Raw genomic sequence first — 13,523 nt, forward strand, 5'->3', positions numbered from 1 at the left:
ATAATGAACCTTAAAGGGATCCTTTGGTTTCAAATCCATATGAACGCATGCTTTTTCTGTTGAAAATTACGGTCTGCATCTTTCTCAGTTTTATCAAACAATATCGGAATCTGCCAATTAGCCTTGACATCTTGCAACTCAGAATGCTATATCGGGAGAATATATCGGGGACCAACGTCATCTTCACTCGCATAATTTTCGGAAAAATGGCGAATATTTAGATAAACTAGAGGTATCTGCCAAAACCCAAAAATAGAGACCTTTACCTCCTTTCCTAGGCAACTCTGTATTGCCACATGTCACTTGTGTCAAGGTCACGTAAATACGCCTTTTATAAAATCTCTTAAAGCTCTTGCGCCGATGCTATAGATGGCATCGCCTGCTACGTTTAGTCTTAGTGATAGCACGAGTACTACTCCTACGTATAGCCATCCTTTGATTAAGTGCCTCTGTCTGGTACCGATGAACACTTGACTGATAATAATAAGGACCAAGATGCGATAAATAAGCACTAATAGCTCCGGAGACAATACCAGTCTTCCAACCGCTTGTCCGGGCAACTTTTTTCGATAAGAGGCACTCGGTGCAATACGCTTTTGTGAACTGCCCAACGGTAAAAGGGGAATGGCGTTACTACTCATGTTATCTTAAGGGCTAGCCCCTTGAAGAGTTAATCCGCTTTTATAGAAATGGCTCAATGGGAAAGCGCAATCAGACATGCTATAAGTCTAGTCCCCTCTCGCGAAGGGGTAGTACTTCTAGCCTTCGCGAGTTACGGATAAGATCCAACGCCTGCCTAACCATTACCACCCATCTAGCTGCCGTTGGTGCTTCACGGTTAACAATTATACAGACGAGGAATTCGACCACATGAAGAAAAACTCTGAGATGTTCAAATACGTAGTTGCCGGAATCGAAAAAGACGTCCAGAACACGCTACATCTGCAGGGCTTCTGCACCTACAAAAATCGATTCGACTTTCAGATCCAGAAGACATTTCGAAATTACAAAAGCTACAAATCCACAGGCCGCCTTATAGTGTAAGAAAATTTTGTCGAATTCAAATCAATTGTATGTCCGAGCTACGGCTGGGTGGGTTGATTTTCTTGTAGTCCGTCATGGTTAGGCAGGCGCTGGGTCTCGTCCGTCACTCGCAAAGGATACAAGTATTGCCCCTTCCCAGGACGGAACGAGATTTACAGCGTGTCGGAACAGGTTTCCCTTTCCCATTCAGCCATTTCTATAAAAAGTGAGTTATCGTTATAGGTCGCTAGCACTTAAGATAACATGAATAGCGAGACAAGCCTACTTTTGCTGTTGGGCAGTTCACGTAAACGTATTGTGCTTCTTATCGAGGAACGGTTCCTCGGACAAGCGGTTGGAAGAGTAGTATTATACCAACTGTCGCCGGAGCTTGAGTGCTTATTCGGATTAATATGAACACACGCTTCTGTTGGAAAATTACGGTCTGCATCTTATTCAATTTTATGAAACAATGTCGGAATCTACCAATTCGCATTGACATCCCGCAACTGAGAATACTGCTGCAATATATCGGAAACCAACGTCTCGTGGACTCGCCTAATTTTAATTGCACAGAAGAATGACAAACATTGAGCTGAACCAGGAATATCTACGAAATTCAATGTTTAGATTTCTGCGTTGTTAGTATATACAATTTCACGCATGCGAGTACGTTACGCAAAGCTTAAAGGTTGCGTGACAGGTTTTAACCTGCGTATGCCACCTCAACTGAGTAAATAAATGGCAATAAATAGGCTAATTGCCTACATAACAAATACTATAATATTTATGTAATTCATGTTCTGAAAACCTGAAATTATAAGTAGTTACATTTATTATTATATATGTTACATGTAATATATATATATATATATAAAAAAAAAAATTTTATATATATATATATATATATTTTATATATATATATATATATAAAACTATTTTTTAGTTGTGTTGTAATAGTTTTCTATTAATATCCAGTAGGCGACGCATGTTACATACACCTTATCGTGCCCGATTACGCTTTTTTTTTATAAACAAAGCAAGACTAAAAATTCTACAAATGAAAACAAATCCCATATGATATCATCATTTTGAATGATGATTTAATCATTTGGAAACGTTTAGTATCGTTTAGTATCCACATCCTTTTCAATCAAAATGCCCGCTCTTCGTTGTGTCCGTTCTTGTCTTTAGAAATTTCTCCGTTACCGCAGCCTTTTTACCTTCCGAACCGTTGTTTGAGATCTTGCTCGCTAGGAAAATATTTGCGTATACTGCTGAACCAGACAAAGAAAGCAAACATATTTATGATCAGCAGAATTATGATGAAGGCGTCCTTGTAGTTAAAACCACAGCACCGTCCGCATACGACGGCTTCGCTACTGACAACGGGTGAATATACCGTTTGTTGAGCATAAGGATCTTGGTCATGGTGAACATCGAGAAGCGGTAAATTCTGAAGATTCTGGGCTTGAATGGCCTCCCCTTCCACTGGTGACGGTTCAGGCTGTTCCTCCTCGGTTGTAGTTGTAGTTGTAGTCGCAGTCGCAGTCACAGTCGCCGATACAGTTGCCGTCGCGGGCGAAGACGGTTGAGGAGGCGACGGCGGTGTACGAGCCGCCGCTTCCGATTCATCCTCGGATTTTTCTGCTGTCTCGTCCTCGCGCTCTTTTCGCTTTTCGCGGGCGCGCTCTTTCTCGCGTTCCTTCTCTTTTTCCCTTTCCTTCTCACGCTCACGTTCCTTTTCTTTTTGCCTTTCGCGTTCTTTTTCTTTTTCCAGTTCCCGCTCTCTTTCCTGTTCTTTTTCTTTCTCCCGCTCCACTTCCAGTGAATCAGGCAGTCGGTCAAGGTCACCTCCGATTTCAACAGGAACAAGTTCACCAACACTCTGTCTTTTTTCTTCAGATGGAGACGATGATGGCTCTTCGGAGATAGACGTGGACGCACGCTCCGTAGCTTCAGCACTGACCGGCGGACTTACCTCTGCGGCCGACTCAGACTCAGGGAACCTTACTTCGCTAGGCGGAACTAACGCCTGCTGATCAGCCTCCGATGGCGGCGGCGGCGGCACAGATGGTTCTGCAGGCAGTGCAGGAGGTCTGCTTACAGGCTTCCGAGGCTCTCGAATTTCTCGAGGCTCCTCTTTTTCCTTTTCTTTCTCGGGTTCGGGTAATGGTGGTGCTGGTGGCGCCACCTCTTCCTCTTTTTCCTTCTCCTTCTCCTTCTCCTTTTCCTTTTCCTTTTCTTTTTCCTTTTCCTTTTCCTTTTCCTTTATTTCTACTCTATCTGATTTTCGGCCCTCGGCTTTTCTGTCGGATAATCGTTCCGATGTCTTTTTTTCCGGTTTACGGTCGGATCTTCGCTCCGATACCTTTTCTGGTTCTTCGGACCTTCGCTCTTCTTTCTTAGATAATACCTTGGCCTCGACTGGAGGCGATACTGGAGGCGATACTGGAGGTGTTTCCGCGGTGGGCGGTGGAGGCGGTGCAGCAGCAGGCTTCGCACCAGCCTTGGCCGCTTCTTCCGCTGCGGCATCGGCCTTAGCGGCTTCAGCCGTAATGGCTGACAAAGACTTTCTTTCCATTGGCATTGCTGTTGCAATCCGAGCAGCAATCTTTTGTTTGTCAGTTTTTCCTTTTTTCTTATCAATTTTCGAGGCGGGTGATTCTGCCCCTTTCCTGGTCGTGGCCTTCGATTTGCCACCGATCTTATCAGTTTTCTGCTCCACTTTCGTGGCGCCTTCTTTTTCCTTTCGTTTAGGTTTCTTGAAGGCCTTTTGAACTTCGCTTTTTTTCGTCTTAGCGGCCTCCTTAACTGTCTTACCAGCCTTGGTTTTCGCAGCCTTACTCTTGGGCGCTTTTGACTTCGTTGTCGTAGCTTTTGATTTACCTGGTGCTTTTGATTTACCTGGTGCTTTTGATTTTTCTGGTGCTTTTGATTTACCTGGTGCTTTTGATTTACCTGGTGCTTTTGATTTACCTGGTGCTTTTGATTTACCTGGTGCTTTTGATTTACCTGGTGCTTTTGATTTACCTGGTGCTTTTGATTTACCTGGTGCTTTTGATTTACCTGGTGCTTTTGATTTACCTGGTGCTTTTGATTTACCTGGTGCTTTTGATTTACCTGGTGCTTTTGATTTATCGTCTTTCGGCCCACCCTTTTTCGTCATTTTCGACTTTTTTTTGTCATCTTTACCGCCTGCCAACAACTCATCCCTTGATCGAGGACCGGAATGTGATCCACGAATACTACTAAAAAAGTTGCTCATAGGCTTCATACACTTCCGCCAACCCCTTCTGCTACCACCTTCAGCAGTTGAGGATTCGCTTCCAGTATGGCCTCCGTGAGCTCGGGGCCTTCGTTTTGCTTTATATTGTCTTCTGGATGGGCGTCGCCTAACCTTTTTTCGAGAATAATTACTTCCTCTTACTGGCCTCCGGGAAGAATCTTTTGACCCTCCTCGACGTTTATCTAAACGTTTCCGCCGGTTTGAATTATGTCTGCTACGTCGTGGGCGTGAACTACTATCCACATCAGTAGGTTTCGACCAACGAGAAGTTTGTGAAGTTTGGCGTGTATCTGATTGATCGCCAGTGTCATCATAGTCGGTATCGTACTTATTTGACCTTCCTTTACCACCTCTTTGTCTTCCATGGCTGATGCGTGGTGATCCACCTCGATCCGCGCGCCGAGGCCGATTAGACGTATCAGAAAAACTTGTCCTTCGGTACTGAGGAAGGTTGAGGACTGGCTGACCATCCTCAATTTGAATCAGTTTCTTAGCAATCGCTTTAAGATCATCCTGATCGTTAACCTCAATCGTAATTGTGTCTTTATGTGTCGTTGTCACAGTTTCTTCAGACACATACCGCTTCGGGACCGGACCCTGAAGATAATCACATACTTAATTCAGATGCCAAAACGACACAGGCACAATGTGTCCGCACTCTAAACAAAAACTGAAGTCACCGTTAATTATGAATAAGTCCGAGGTGATTACTAATATAACTGAATTGAAAAGAAACAAGTATAGCAGCAATTTGTGTGAAACTAATGAACAGGTTTTTTTAAAGGTTAAACTCAGTTTCCTAACCGGTTGAGTTGCAGACGTGTACCCGGGTCGTATCGAAGGAAGAATGCTAACCGATTTTATGCGCCCGTGCATATATCAGTAATAAAGCCTAATTCCCACCAGTAAATTATTGCCAAATTTCAATGATACCCATATAGATGTTTGAAAATGTGGGAACTTCTTTTCTGAATAAACTACGCAGGAACGTGTTTGAAGTCACAAGCCTAGGTATACACCCTATAAATAGTACAACTAAATCAAAAATGCTTACGAAGATAGCCTTTCATAAACCTATGTATTCACAAAGATAACATACAAATAATACGAGCTACCTTAAAAAGCGAAGCATCCAATGGCAGATATTTTTCACCGAAATTCCGTGTGGCTTTCTTGGAACGATCGTGCGCACTTCTGCGCCACACGTTTTGCATAGATTCTAAAGCCAAGAACGCATATGCAGAATCGAATGTTTGCTTCGAGCAATTGGGAGTTCGGTAATTGGGAAACTAACCAGGGATAAGCCTTAATACGCCCTTAATAATCCTAATAATAATATCTACCAAACTATACATCAATGTGAAACGTGTTACCAAGAGGTGCCTCCGAGTTCTGTACCAAACTTCAGTTTTTTGAAGTACACAAAGTAAGGAATAAAGCACCCACCGTAGACGAGGACATCACGAAGGCTTCGCCCGACCGAGCTTCGTTTTCTCCTAAAAGCCGCCACAGCTCTCGCGATCTTGTTATAGAATACTATCTCTTAAGATACGGATTTAAACCTACCTATAGAGATCTAATGCCTTGTGAATAGGTCATTGCCCGTAAAAAAATTCTACCTACAAGAAAAATGATAATTATTTATTAAATTTCCGAAGAATTAACAATACTTTGACAAATTAGTTCAAAATCAAATTACATAAGATGCGACTCCCACATGTGATGGCGGTACATTGTCACCAGTGTGGAGCTGCTTATGTATAATGATTGTTCATGGTTTTAAAAAATAGTAGGCCTTCTGAATATTTATCAGGATGATCTTACTGTCAGATATTTATCCTGATTCTCGTAACGAAAAATTTTAAGTTAAATTATGATGTGAATAAGTGTTTATCTTTAAAGCTGGTATCCAATAGAAAACAGGATTTTTAAGGTTGTGCAAAATTTGAAGAAATATAACGTTGGCTTCTTTCCATCGAATGGGTTAAACTTCTAGTTCACAATGTGGTTATGTAATGGATCTTATATCCAAAGTCCAAATATTCGAAGTGAGATACTGTTGTGAGCTAGAAGCGGTCTCGTATTTCTACATGTAGCATGAAGTTCGCTTCAATCTTTATAGGCTAGCGAACAGTATTTATTTCCAGCATGATTCAGAAAATTCATAACTGGAGTGCCAGTGTTTAGGTGAGTGCCTAGTGTGAAGTCTACCATTTTAAATAAACGACCAATCCAAAAGGGCTCGGGATGATTTCAAATTAGAATTAAGATCAAGATAACATGTGTTGTGCAGTAACAATATCGTAACTAGACCATAACTCAATAAAGTGAATTAAACATTCATTAATTAATGACAACATGAAAGTGCATAGGTGGTACTTCCCTATGGATCCGTTTGGTCCCTGCCAAATCGCTAAATGTGCCTTCGGAATATGTAGGCTGTGCTATGACACCCTGTCACGCCTCTCATAACGTATTACGCGGCTTGCAGCAAAATCGCGGTTTTACTGCTAAAATGTAAGCTCTCGTTTTAAAAAACTAGGTGAACTCTTTGGACAATGTGTTTACAAACATCGATTTGCGAAAACAAATCTCCAACGGGGATTTATGTTTCCATGATAAGCTATGTAAGAATCGTAAATTCGTTTATTAGCTGGATATAACTGAACCAACTCGGGACGGAGTGTATCGTTGGCTCTCTAACTCTGAAATGAAAATTTCTCGATTATTTATTGAAGTGAGTATATTTATCGCTGTAGACTTCTTTAGACCCCAATTAGCCTTTACTTTGTGTATCCGCTTTATTTGCGAACATGAAGTAAAATATATAGCATAAACAGAACGTCCGTGGTATATCTTTAAGATGATTCATATATTATTTAAATTTACGAACTAAGACACGGATTAAGCTTCGCTTCACGTTGATTGTAAGTATAGATTCAAAACTTTTTCAGCCCATGTTTATTTGATTTAGGAAGTGTCTAGGAAAGGACAGGAGTTTGCACAGTGGCATCGTGTGATCGTGGAAAACGGCTAATGGTAAGTACTGATGGCGATAAATGTTCCACCAACACATGCAGTTTTTCTTAAGGCTTCTATTACTGTCAGATTTTAATGAAATCTGAGAAAACTTTATGTTGTTTAGCTAATCTAATAACATAGGCCATGATTAATGCTTAAGTGTCATTCTAATTAATTACACACAACATTTCTACTGCTTATATGTACTACTATACTATTTTAATTTGAGCAGTAATCTTGCCAACAAAATCAACTGGCGGGCAAATTTCGAATAAAAATAGAATGGTGACCTCGTCTTGAACGCAGTGACTTCCTAAGTCGAATGTACAGGCACTTTCGCCCATGCGCGCGCATCTGCCACAGAGGGAGAGGGAGAGAGAGAGGGGAAAAACAAAATGGCGACCTTTAGAGTAGCGGTTACTGTGGCTACCGTGCAACAAGGAGGAAGCTGTTCGCGACAGCGCAAGTTGGGTTGGGTTAGAAGCATTCGTTGCGGTGGCCGACAACGAAGACTACAGTGGTCTTATCAGGTGTCGTTCTACGCTCTGCGGATAAAACGATCGGCTGCAAAGATAATTTCGATACCCGCATATTTGCTACATTCAAAAAGCGGCATTTGACTGTGTTTGTCTAATTAGTTGATGTGGGTGAGCAGAACAACTCAAATAGAACTTGTGCGTTGTCGTCGATTAAATTTTTCGAGATGTGCGAGAAAAGAAATGCCCTTCTGTAAAAGACTTCTGTATCAGGGATAGATATACATGTACAAGCAGTTATATTTAGGGCATATAAGAGTATAAGAGTACTCTGATTATGCTGTGTGATAGCTTTGTTGGAAATATTATAAATAAATGAACAGTTATTTCATAGTAGTTGGATTTCACATTAGATTCAATACTTGAAATTATCGAGCAAGTGATTAGAAATCATCGCTTTTTCGTCCATCTAAACTTGATTTGTTAGAACATTGAGTATCATTCTACCTATTCTGTTTTGCGATTCAGGTGAATTAGCGTGCCACACAGTTCAAAATATTCCGGTAGCTGCAGACGAAAAAAATAAATGGTGTCCAAGGCGCCGGTAAATGCGAAAACAAGCTCTAAATCAGAAATTCATCAAGACCCTTGACTGCGGCTCTAGATATAAATTCTTATCGATTCAAGTATTCTTTCATACTGCATGTATTCTATTGTTAACTACATGATATATCGATCCTCAAAAAATATTTGTTCTTGGCATATGTGTATATAGGTGAGTTGATTGCTCACTAATTATGCTGTCTGCAAAATTAGTGTACCGACAAACTATTCGCGTAGCTCTCATCATTAGTGGTCTATGTAAGGTAATCACAGTTCCCGTAAATCTCTCATCACATTAATCCTTCTTGAATTTTACCTTCCAAATATATAAAGCTTAGTTCGTAAAGTATATGATTCTATTCAATATAATACCGTGCAATCTTGCACTCAAGCCACTGCATTTAAATAATTTTAATCGGTTATTATGTGGGGCTCCAATGTTACGGAAGTTATGTCACTCGAATATCGAACGTTGGGCAGTATCAGAATGATAAACAAGTGCAGTGTGTCACACGCGTGTGCGTTACAAAGTCACCTCACCTTATTCTATTTGTTTATTCGGAATTTTTCCTTAAAAACTATTACAACATCGTCTTGGGGTCTTATTGACCCGCTTGATCTTTCAGTTAATTTTTGTTACTTTTTTTTACAGCTTTAACTACAGCTTTCTCGATATAAATGTAGAAATTCTCAAGTGCCCCTTGTTGGCATGTCATTGCCCTCGCACACGGTTCTGGACGGATTGTATGACAACAATTCTGCTCTTAAATAACGCAGTTGGGGGTCATTTTGGTGGACGCCAAGGACTCGTGACAATTTATGAGGCCGTGTCGAATAAACAAAGCAATTAAACAGAAATTAAATGGAACTATAAGTTAGGAAGGTGTGTATGGCTTATTTGTCGTAGTCTTATTGTTCAAGGATGTTATATAGGTATTACAAAGAAAAGAGAGTATACGTTGTGTCACGAAGTAAATGCTGCTAATTGTATTAAAGATTGTTTTTATCTTGAGGGCCAATGTTGAGAACAATGTTGAAATCCGGATTTCAAATCGAAATTGTATTTTGTTTGTAGACTGACCAACAATACTGTGCTTTTGCGCTACCAATGAAATTGTTGTCAAATATTCAAGCGATTTTACGCCAAAACTCCAGTCTCACATGGCGTTCTGTTTTTCAAGTGGCCAAACCTAATAAAATAATATGTGGTAACCTAACAAAGCCGATTTTTGTGTGAATGAAAATTCGAGCTACAGTTTATTTGCTTTCACATTTCAATTTAAGGGCTTATAGCCTGCATAGTTCCAAATGTTGTCGCATGCTAATGTGAGATGAGACGGAGATCGGCGAAAAAAGAAAAAATTAGTATTAATATTAAATACAGGTCTCAGGAACTTTGCGAACTCTTTTAACTTGATTTGTAGCGATCCAAGCGATCACGATATTCCTGCTCGATGTAAGGTTAGGGAATCGAGAACTTTGTGTAGGATAGTTGGGTAAAATGTCAATGACCGTTTCATGTCAAGATTGATGCATACCGAACTAGTTGTATTTTGTCCGGAGCCAATGCATTCTAATTTAGGGATGTAAAAGTAAGCTTATAGTAGAGTAAGATGTAAATTCACAGTGCTGTAAACCCATTGGAAAAACCCGTAAAACACTGAAACAGATGCTGCTTAAATTGTAATTTTTGTTAACTATCGTTCACACGTATGTTCGGCTCCGTTTTCATTCACTTTCCTGTATAATAGATATCCAATACCAAATGCTTCGGCAAATTTTAATAAAAGAATTGTTTCAAATTCACATTGCAGCGTACTAAATAGAAGCCGCATCATGTCTGAGGTAACTGATACGAAGAAACCTACCGGGGGCCGTAGAGCATCACCAGTAAAGGAGCTCTTTGCTGGAGGTTTTGGTGGTATCTGCTTAGTAGCCTCCGGACACCCTCTAGACACGATTAAGGTCCGTTTGCAGACGATGCCCAAGCCGATGGCCGGACAAGAACCCCTTTACAAAGGCACGTTTGATTGTGCCAAGAAAACCATTGCACGAGAAGGTCAGCTTACATAATGAAATGCACGTATTAACCGTGTTTGTATGTAATAATAGCGAACAAAAAAGTCAAACCCTTGGCTAACATTTGTGTAAGACCACATTAATAAATATCCAAGACAAGCAAGGAGTGAAATACTGATTAAACTCATCTAAAATACTCATAAGTATATATCTGATGATTTAAAATACCAGTCCCTGTAGTTGCGATATGTGAATTAAATGATGATCTAGTGTAATAGGCTTTTGTTTTTTGGTTCGGCTGCTAGGGGTTCGTGGTCTTTACAAAGGTATGGCAGCCCCTATCATGGGCGTCACTCCAATGTACGCCGTCTGCTTCTTTGGATTTGGAATCGGCAAGAAATTGCAACAAAAGGACCCGAATGAACAACTTCGGTACCACCAGCTATTCATGGCAGGAATGCTATCAGGCGTCTTCACAACAGCGATAATGGCTCCTGGGGAGCGCATAAAATGCCTTCTGCAGGTACCTAGTTGCTCTTACTTTTTATGTTTAATCAATTTAATTCGCCCGTGCTTTGCAAGACCTTAGGCTGTTTTAGGTACATGTGGGATCTGTATTCAGGTGTACAGCCTTAAAGTGGCAAATTCATGTTCATGCGTTGTTTGCACCTACGCGTTTGCCTTAGCTTTATGTATAGCAGTTTGAAATGTGAGGACGTCGTAAGCTAATTACGTATTATCAATAATAATATTATTTTGGAAATTTGTGACGTTTGCATACAGCGAAAATTCTCATCCGGTAAGTGTCGCCTAATCTTGCAATAAGATGAATCCTTAACTTGAGTACCTTATAGCCACCGCTGATGCGGAGAATTTAGATAGGCAAAAGACCTTACATTATTTTACACTGTTATTGCTGCACTAGGAGTTGACCCACAGAAGCGAAACTTCGGTGTTTAAGAAACATTTCGTATTGGTTAAACAGGTTCAGCAAAGCGGCACAATTTATAAGGGACCATTGGATTGTGTTAAACAATTGTACCGAACAGGCGGGTTGCGGTCGATTTATAAAGGTACCTGTGCCACGCTTCTTCGTGATCTGCCTGCCTCCGGTATGTATTTCATGACCTATGAATGGCTCCAAACAGTACTAACGCCAGTGGGTGGTAGTCGAAGCGACCTTTCTATCGGAAAGACACTGTTTGCCGGAGGTATGGCCGGTATCTTCAACTGGCTAGTAGCTATTCCACCTGACGTGCTCAAAAGTCGTTTGCAAACAGCCCCTGAGGGTAAATACAATGGTGTCCGTGATGTTTTAAAAGAAACGATGCGCACTGAGGGTATTCGAGCTTTCTACAAAGGTTGTACGCCAGTCATGATTCGCGCTTTTCCTGCCAACGCCGCGTGCTTTATGGGATTCGAGCTTGCACTCAAAGTGCTTAACATAGTGTTCCCTGAATAAGCAAGATAACAAACCAATCAACATAAATAAGATACATCTAGCATTTTGACCACAGGGGTTTCATAATGCCAAATTACTAAGGTTTCATTTTGCAGTTAGTCGTCCAGTTTAACTGCTACACTTCAAGGAGACCATGTTGTTGGCACGACTGATAAATACCTTTTCTACTTCGTAGCCTAGAAAACATATGTGGTGGCTTACACAATAGACTTGTAGAGCTGAAATTAAACGATTCTTTCTACAATCTAGTAGCTGTGCTCTTGACTGCGTAAGTTGAGCGGGAAATTTGTTTATGGGCCAATCGGTCTCCTGAAAAATATACTGCCACGCAACTAATATCTATGGGTATTGTATTTAAAGGTGGTCCTAAGCTGTGTTAAACGTAAATGAGATTATTATAGTAACTCTCGTACCTGCTGCAAATTGTAGCTTTTTCGTATCTTGTATAAAATAGGCAGTACTCCAAAAAAAAAACCGGTTCAACATGTTCTTATGAGTTTATGTATAAACATAATAAACTGATATTTCTGATGTGCATTGTTATGTTTATTAAAGTAATTTTAGCGAAGAAATGTTACGGAAGATAAAGATTATAAGATAAGCACAAGAAATTCGCTCAGTACAAACAACGACAGTGTAGTGTTTTTACCACTTATAAATGATTGAACATACATTTTTATGAGAAAGTTTATTATCCCTGTAGCTGCCTGGATATCGATGTAAGCAATTTAGATGTTTGAATGGAACTTATGTAATTAATACAAAGCAATATTTTGATGAAAATTTACTATCTACTATGGTTGTCTAACAGAAACAAACTAATGTACTACTACAATTGTTTAATATATTATAATAAATTATATACATGTAATTAAGGTTTGTTATTTTATTGTACAGATCTAATTGTAACTCATCGCTACAGTATACTACTATAAAGATAGGTGTTACTCCACTACGACACATGTATAGACTAAGCGATACCAAGCGACATAAAACTTTGTGATTTTCTGGAGCATAGCCGTAAACTATGCCAGTTCCGCACAATGTATGAGATTATAAATAATTAGTTGTTATTTAACTAAACAAGTTAACGATGCCAACAGAGTCTCTACTATACATTTGTATTACTATATAAAAGTACACTGACATCACTTGGGTGTTGTCTACGTAGGTACTATCAACTATAAAGTGCAAACATTTTTGCGTGACCTTAACCTTTAATTCCTATTCAATAAAAGGTCGAGTTTACATATGCATATAGTGTTTGCTTTATAATGGCCGCCATAGAGCGCCTGCAACAATTATTTTTGGAAGTTCTTGAGAAACTGCGGAGGGTTGGCGATGTGTTGTCAGGGTACAATGATTAGCAGTGCGTTCTACTGAAAGATGTTTGGCTGAAGTAAATCTTAATAAATAGTGCTAGATATAATTCCCGGAATGTTGCAATCTAGGCCACATAGAGCAATTTAAGGACTATAATATTTTCGCTCTTTTTTTTGTGACTGATCTGGAAACACCTCCTGCAGATTCAAGTAGATAACTTGCAACAGCTAACCGTCCTATGCACGAAAGCTAATTCACATTTCGCAGATTCCGTTATGCTCTCAAATTATATATAATTTGATTATTA

At 40.0% G+C, this 13,523-nt stretch overlaps 2 protein-coding genes across 23 annotated transcripts; one reads left to right on the forward strand and one right to left on the reverse strand.

Annotated features, from left to right (window-relative positions):
• Nucleotides 1-2,099: 2,099 nt before the first annotated feature.
• Nucleotides 2,100-5,917, reverse strand: LOC111242999 (uncharacterized). Of its 2 annotated transcripts, none has more exons than XM_022787996.2 (2): nucleotides 5,759-5,917; nucleotides 2,100-4,909 (listed from the first exon to the last, which is right to left on the reverse strand). In XM_022787996.2, the coding sequence occupies exons 1-2, from the start codon at nucleotides 5,771-5,773 to the stop codon at nucleotides 2,243-2,245; spliced, it is 2,682 nt and encodes an 893-aa protein (XP_022643731.1). In that variant the 5' UTR covers nucleotides 5,774-5,917; the 3' UTR covers nucleotides 2,100-2,242. The 2 variants fall into 2 exon arrangements, with proteins under 2 accessions (XP_022643731.1, XP_022643730.1); XM_022787995.2 differs by lacking the exon at nucleotides 5,759-5,917 and adding an exon at nucleotides 5,428-5,606.
• Nucleotides 5,918-7,733: 1,816 nt separating this feature from the next.
• colt (carnitine/acylcarnitine carrier protein colt, mitochondrial) lies at nucleotides 7,734-12,764 on the forward strand. Of its 21 annotated transcripts, none has more exons than XM_086993604.1 (7): nucleotides 7,742-8,007; nucleotides 8,338-8,413; nucleotides 8,585-8,675; nucleotides 9,065-9,295; nucleotides 10,227-10,471; nucleotides 10,737-10,954; nucleotides 11,417-12,764. In XM_086993604.1, the coding sequence occupies exons 5-7, from the start codon at nucleotides 10,249-10,251 to the stop codon at nucleotides 11,891-11,893; spliced, it is 918 nt and encodes a 305-aa protein (XP_086849730.1). In that variant the 5' UTR covers nucleotides 7,742-8,007; nucleotides 8,338-8,413; nucleotides 8,585-8,675; nucleotides 9,065-9,295; nucleotides 10,227-10,248; the 3' UTR covers nucleotides 11,894-12,764. The 21 variants fall into 21 exon arrangements, with proteins under 21 accessions (XP_086849781.1, XP_086849796.1, XP_086849798.1 ...); XM_086993592.1 differs by having other exon boundaries at nucleotides 7,742-7,980; XM_086993630.1 differs by having other exon boundaries at nucleotides 7,742-7,976.
• The last annotated feature ends 759 nt before the right edge of the window (nucleotides 12,765-13,523 follow it).

The sequence above is a fragment of the Varroa destructor genome, unplaced genomic scaffold, assembly GCF_002443255.2.
Source record: "Varroa destructor unplaced genomic scaffold, Vdes_3.0 BEIS01000001.1, whole genome shotgun sequence".
In the NCBI taxonomy this organism is placed as follows: domain Eukaryota; kingdom Metazoa; phylum Arthropoda; class Arachnida; order Mesostigmata; family Varroidae; genus Varroa; species Varroa destructor.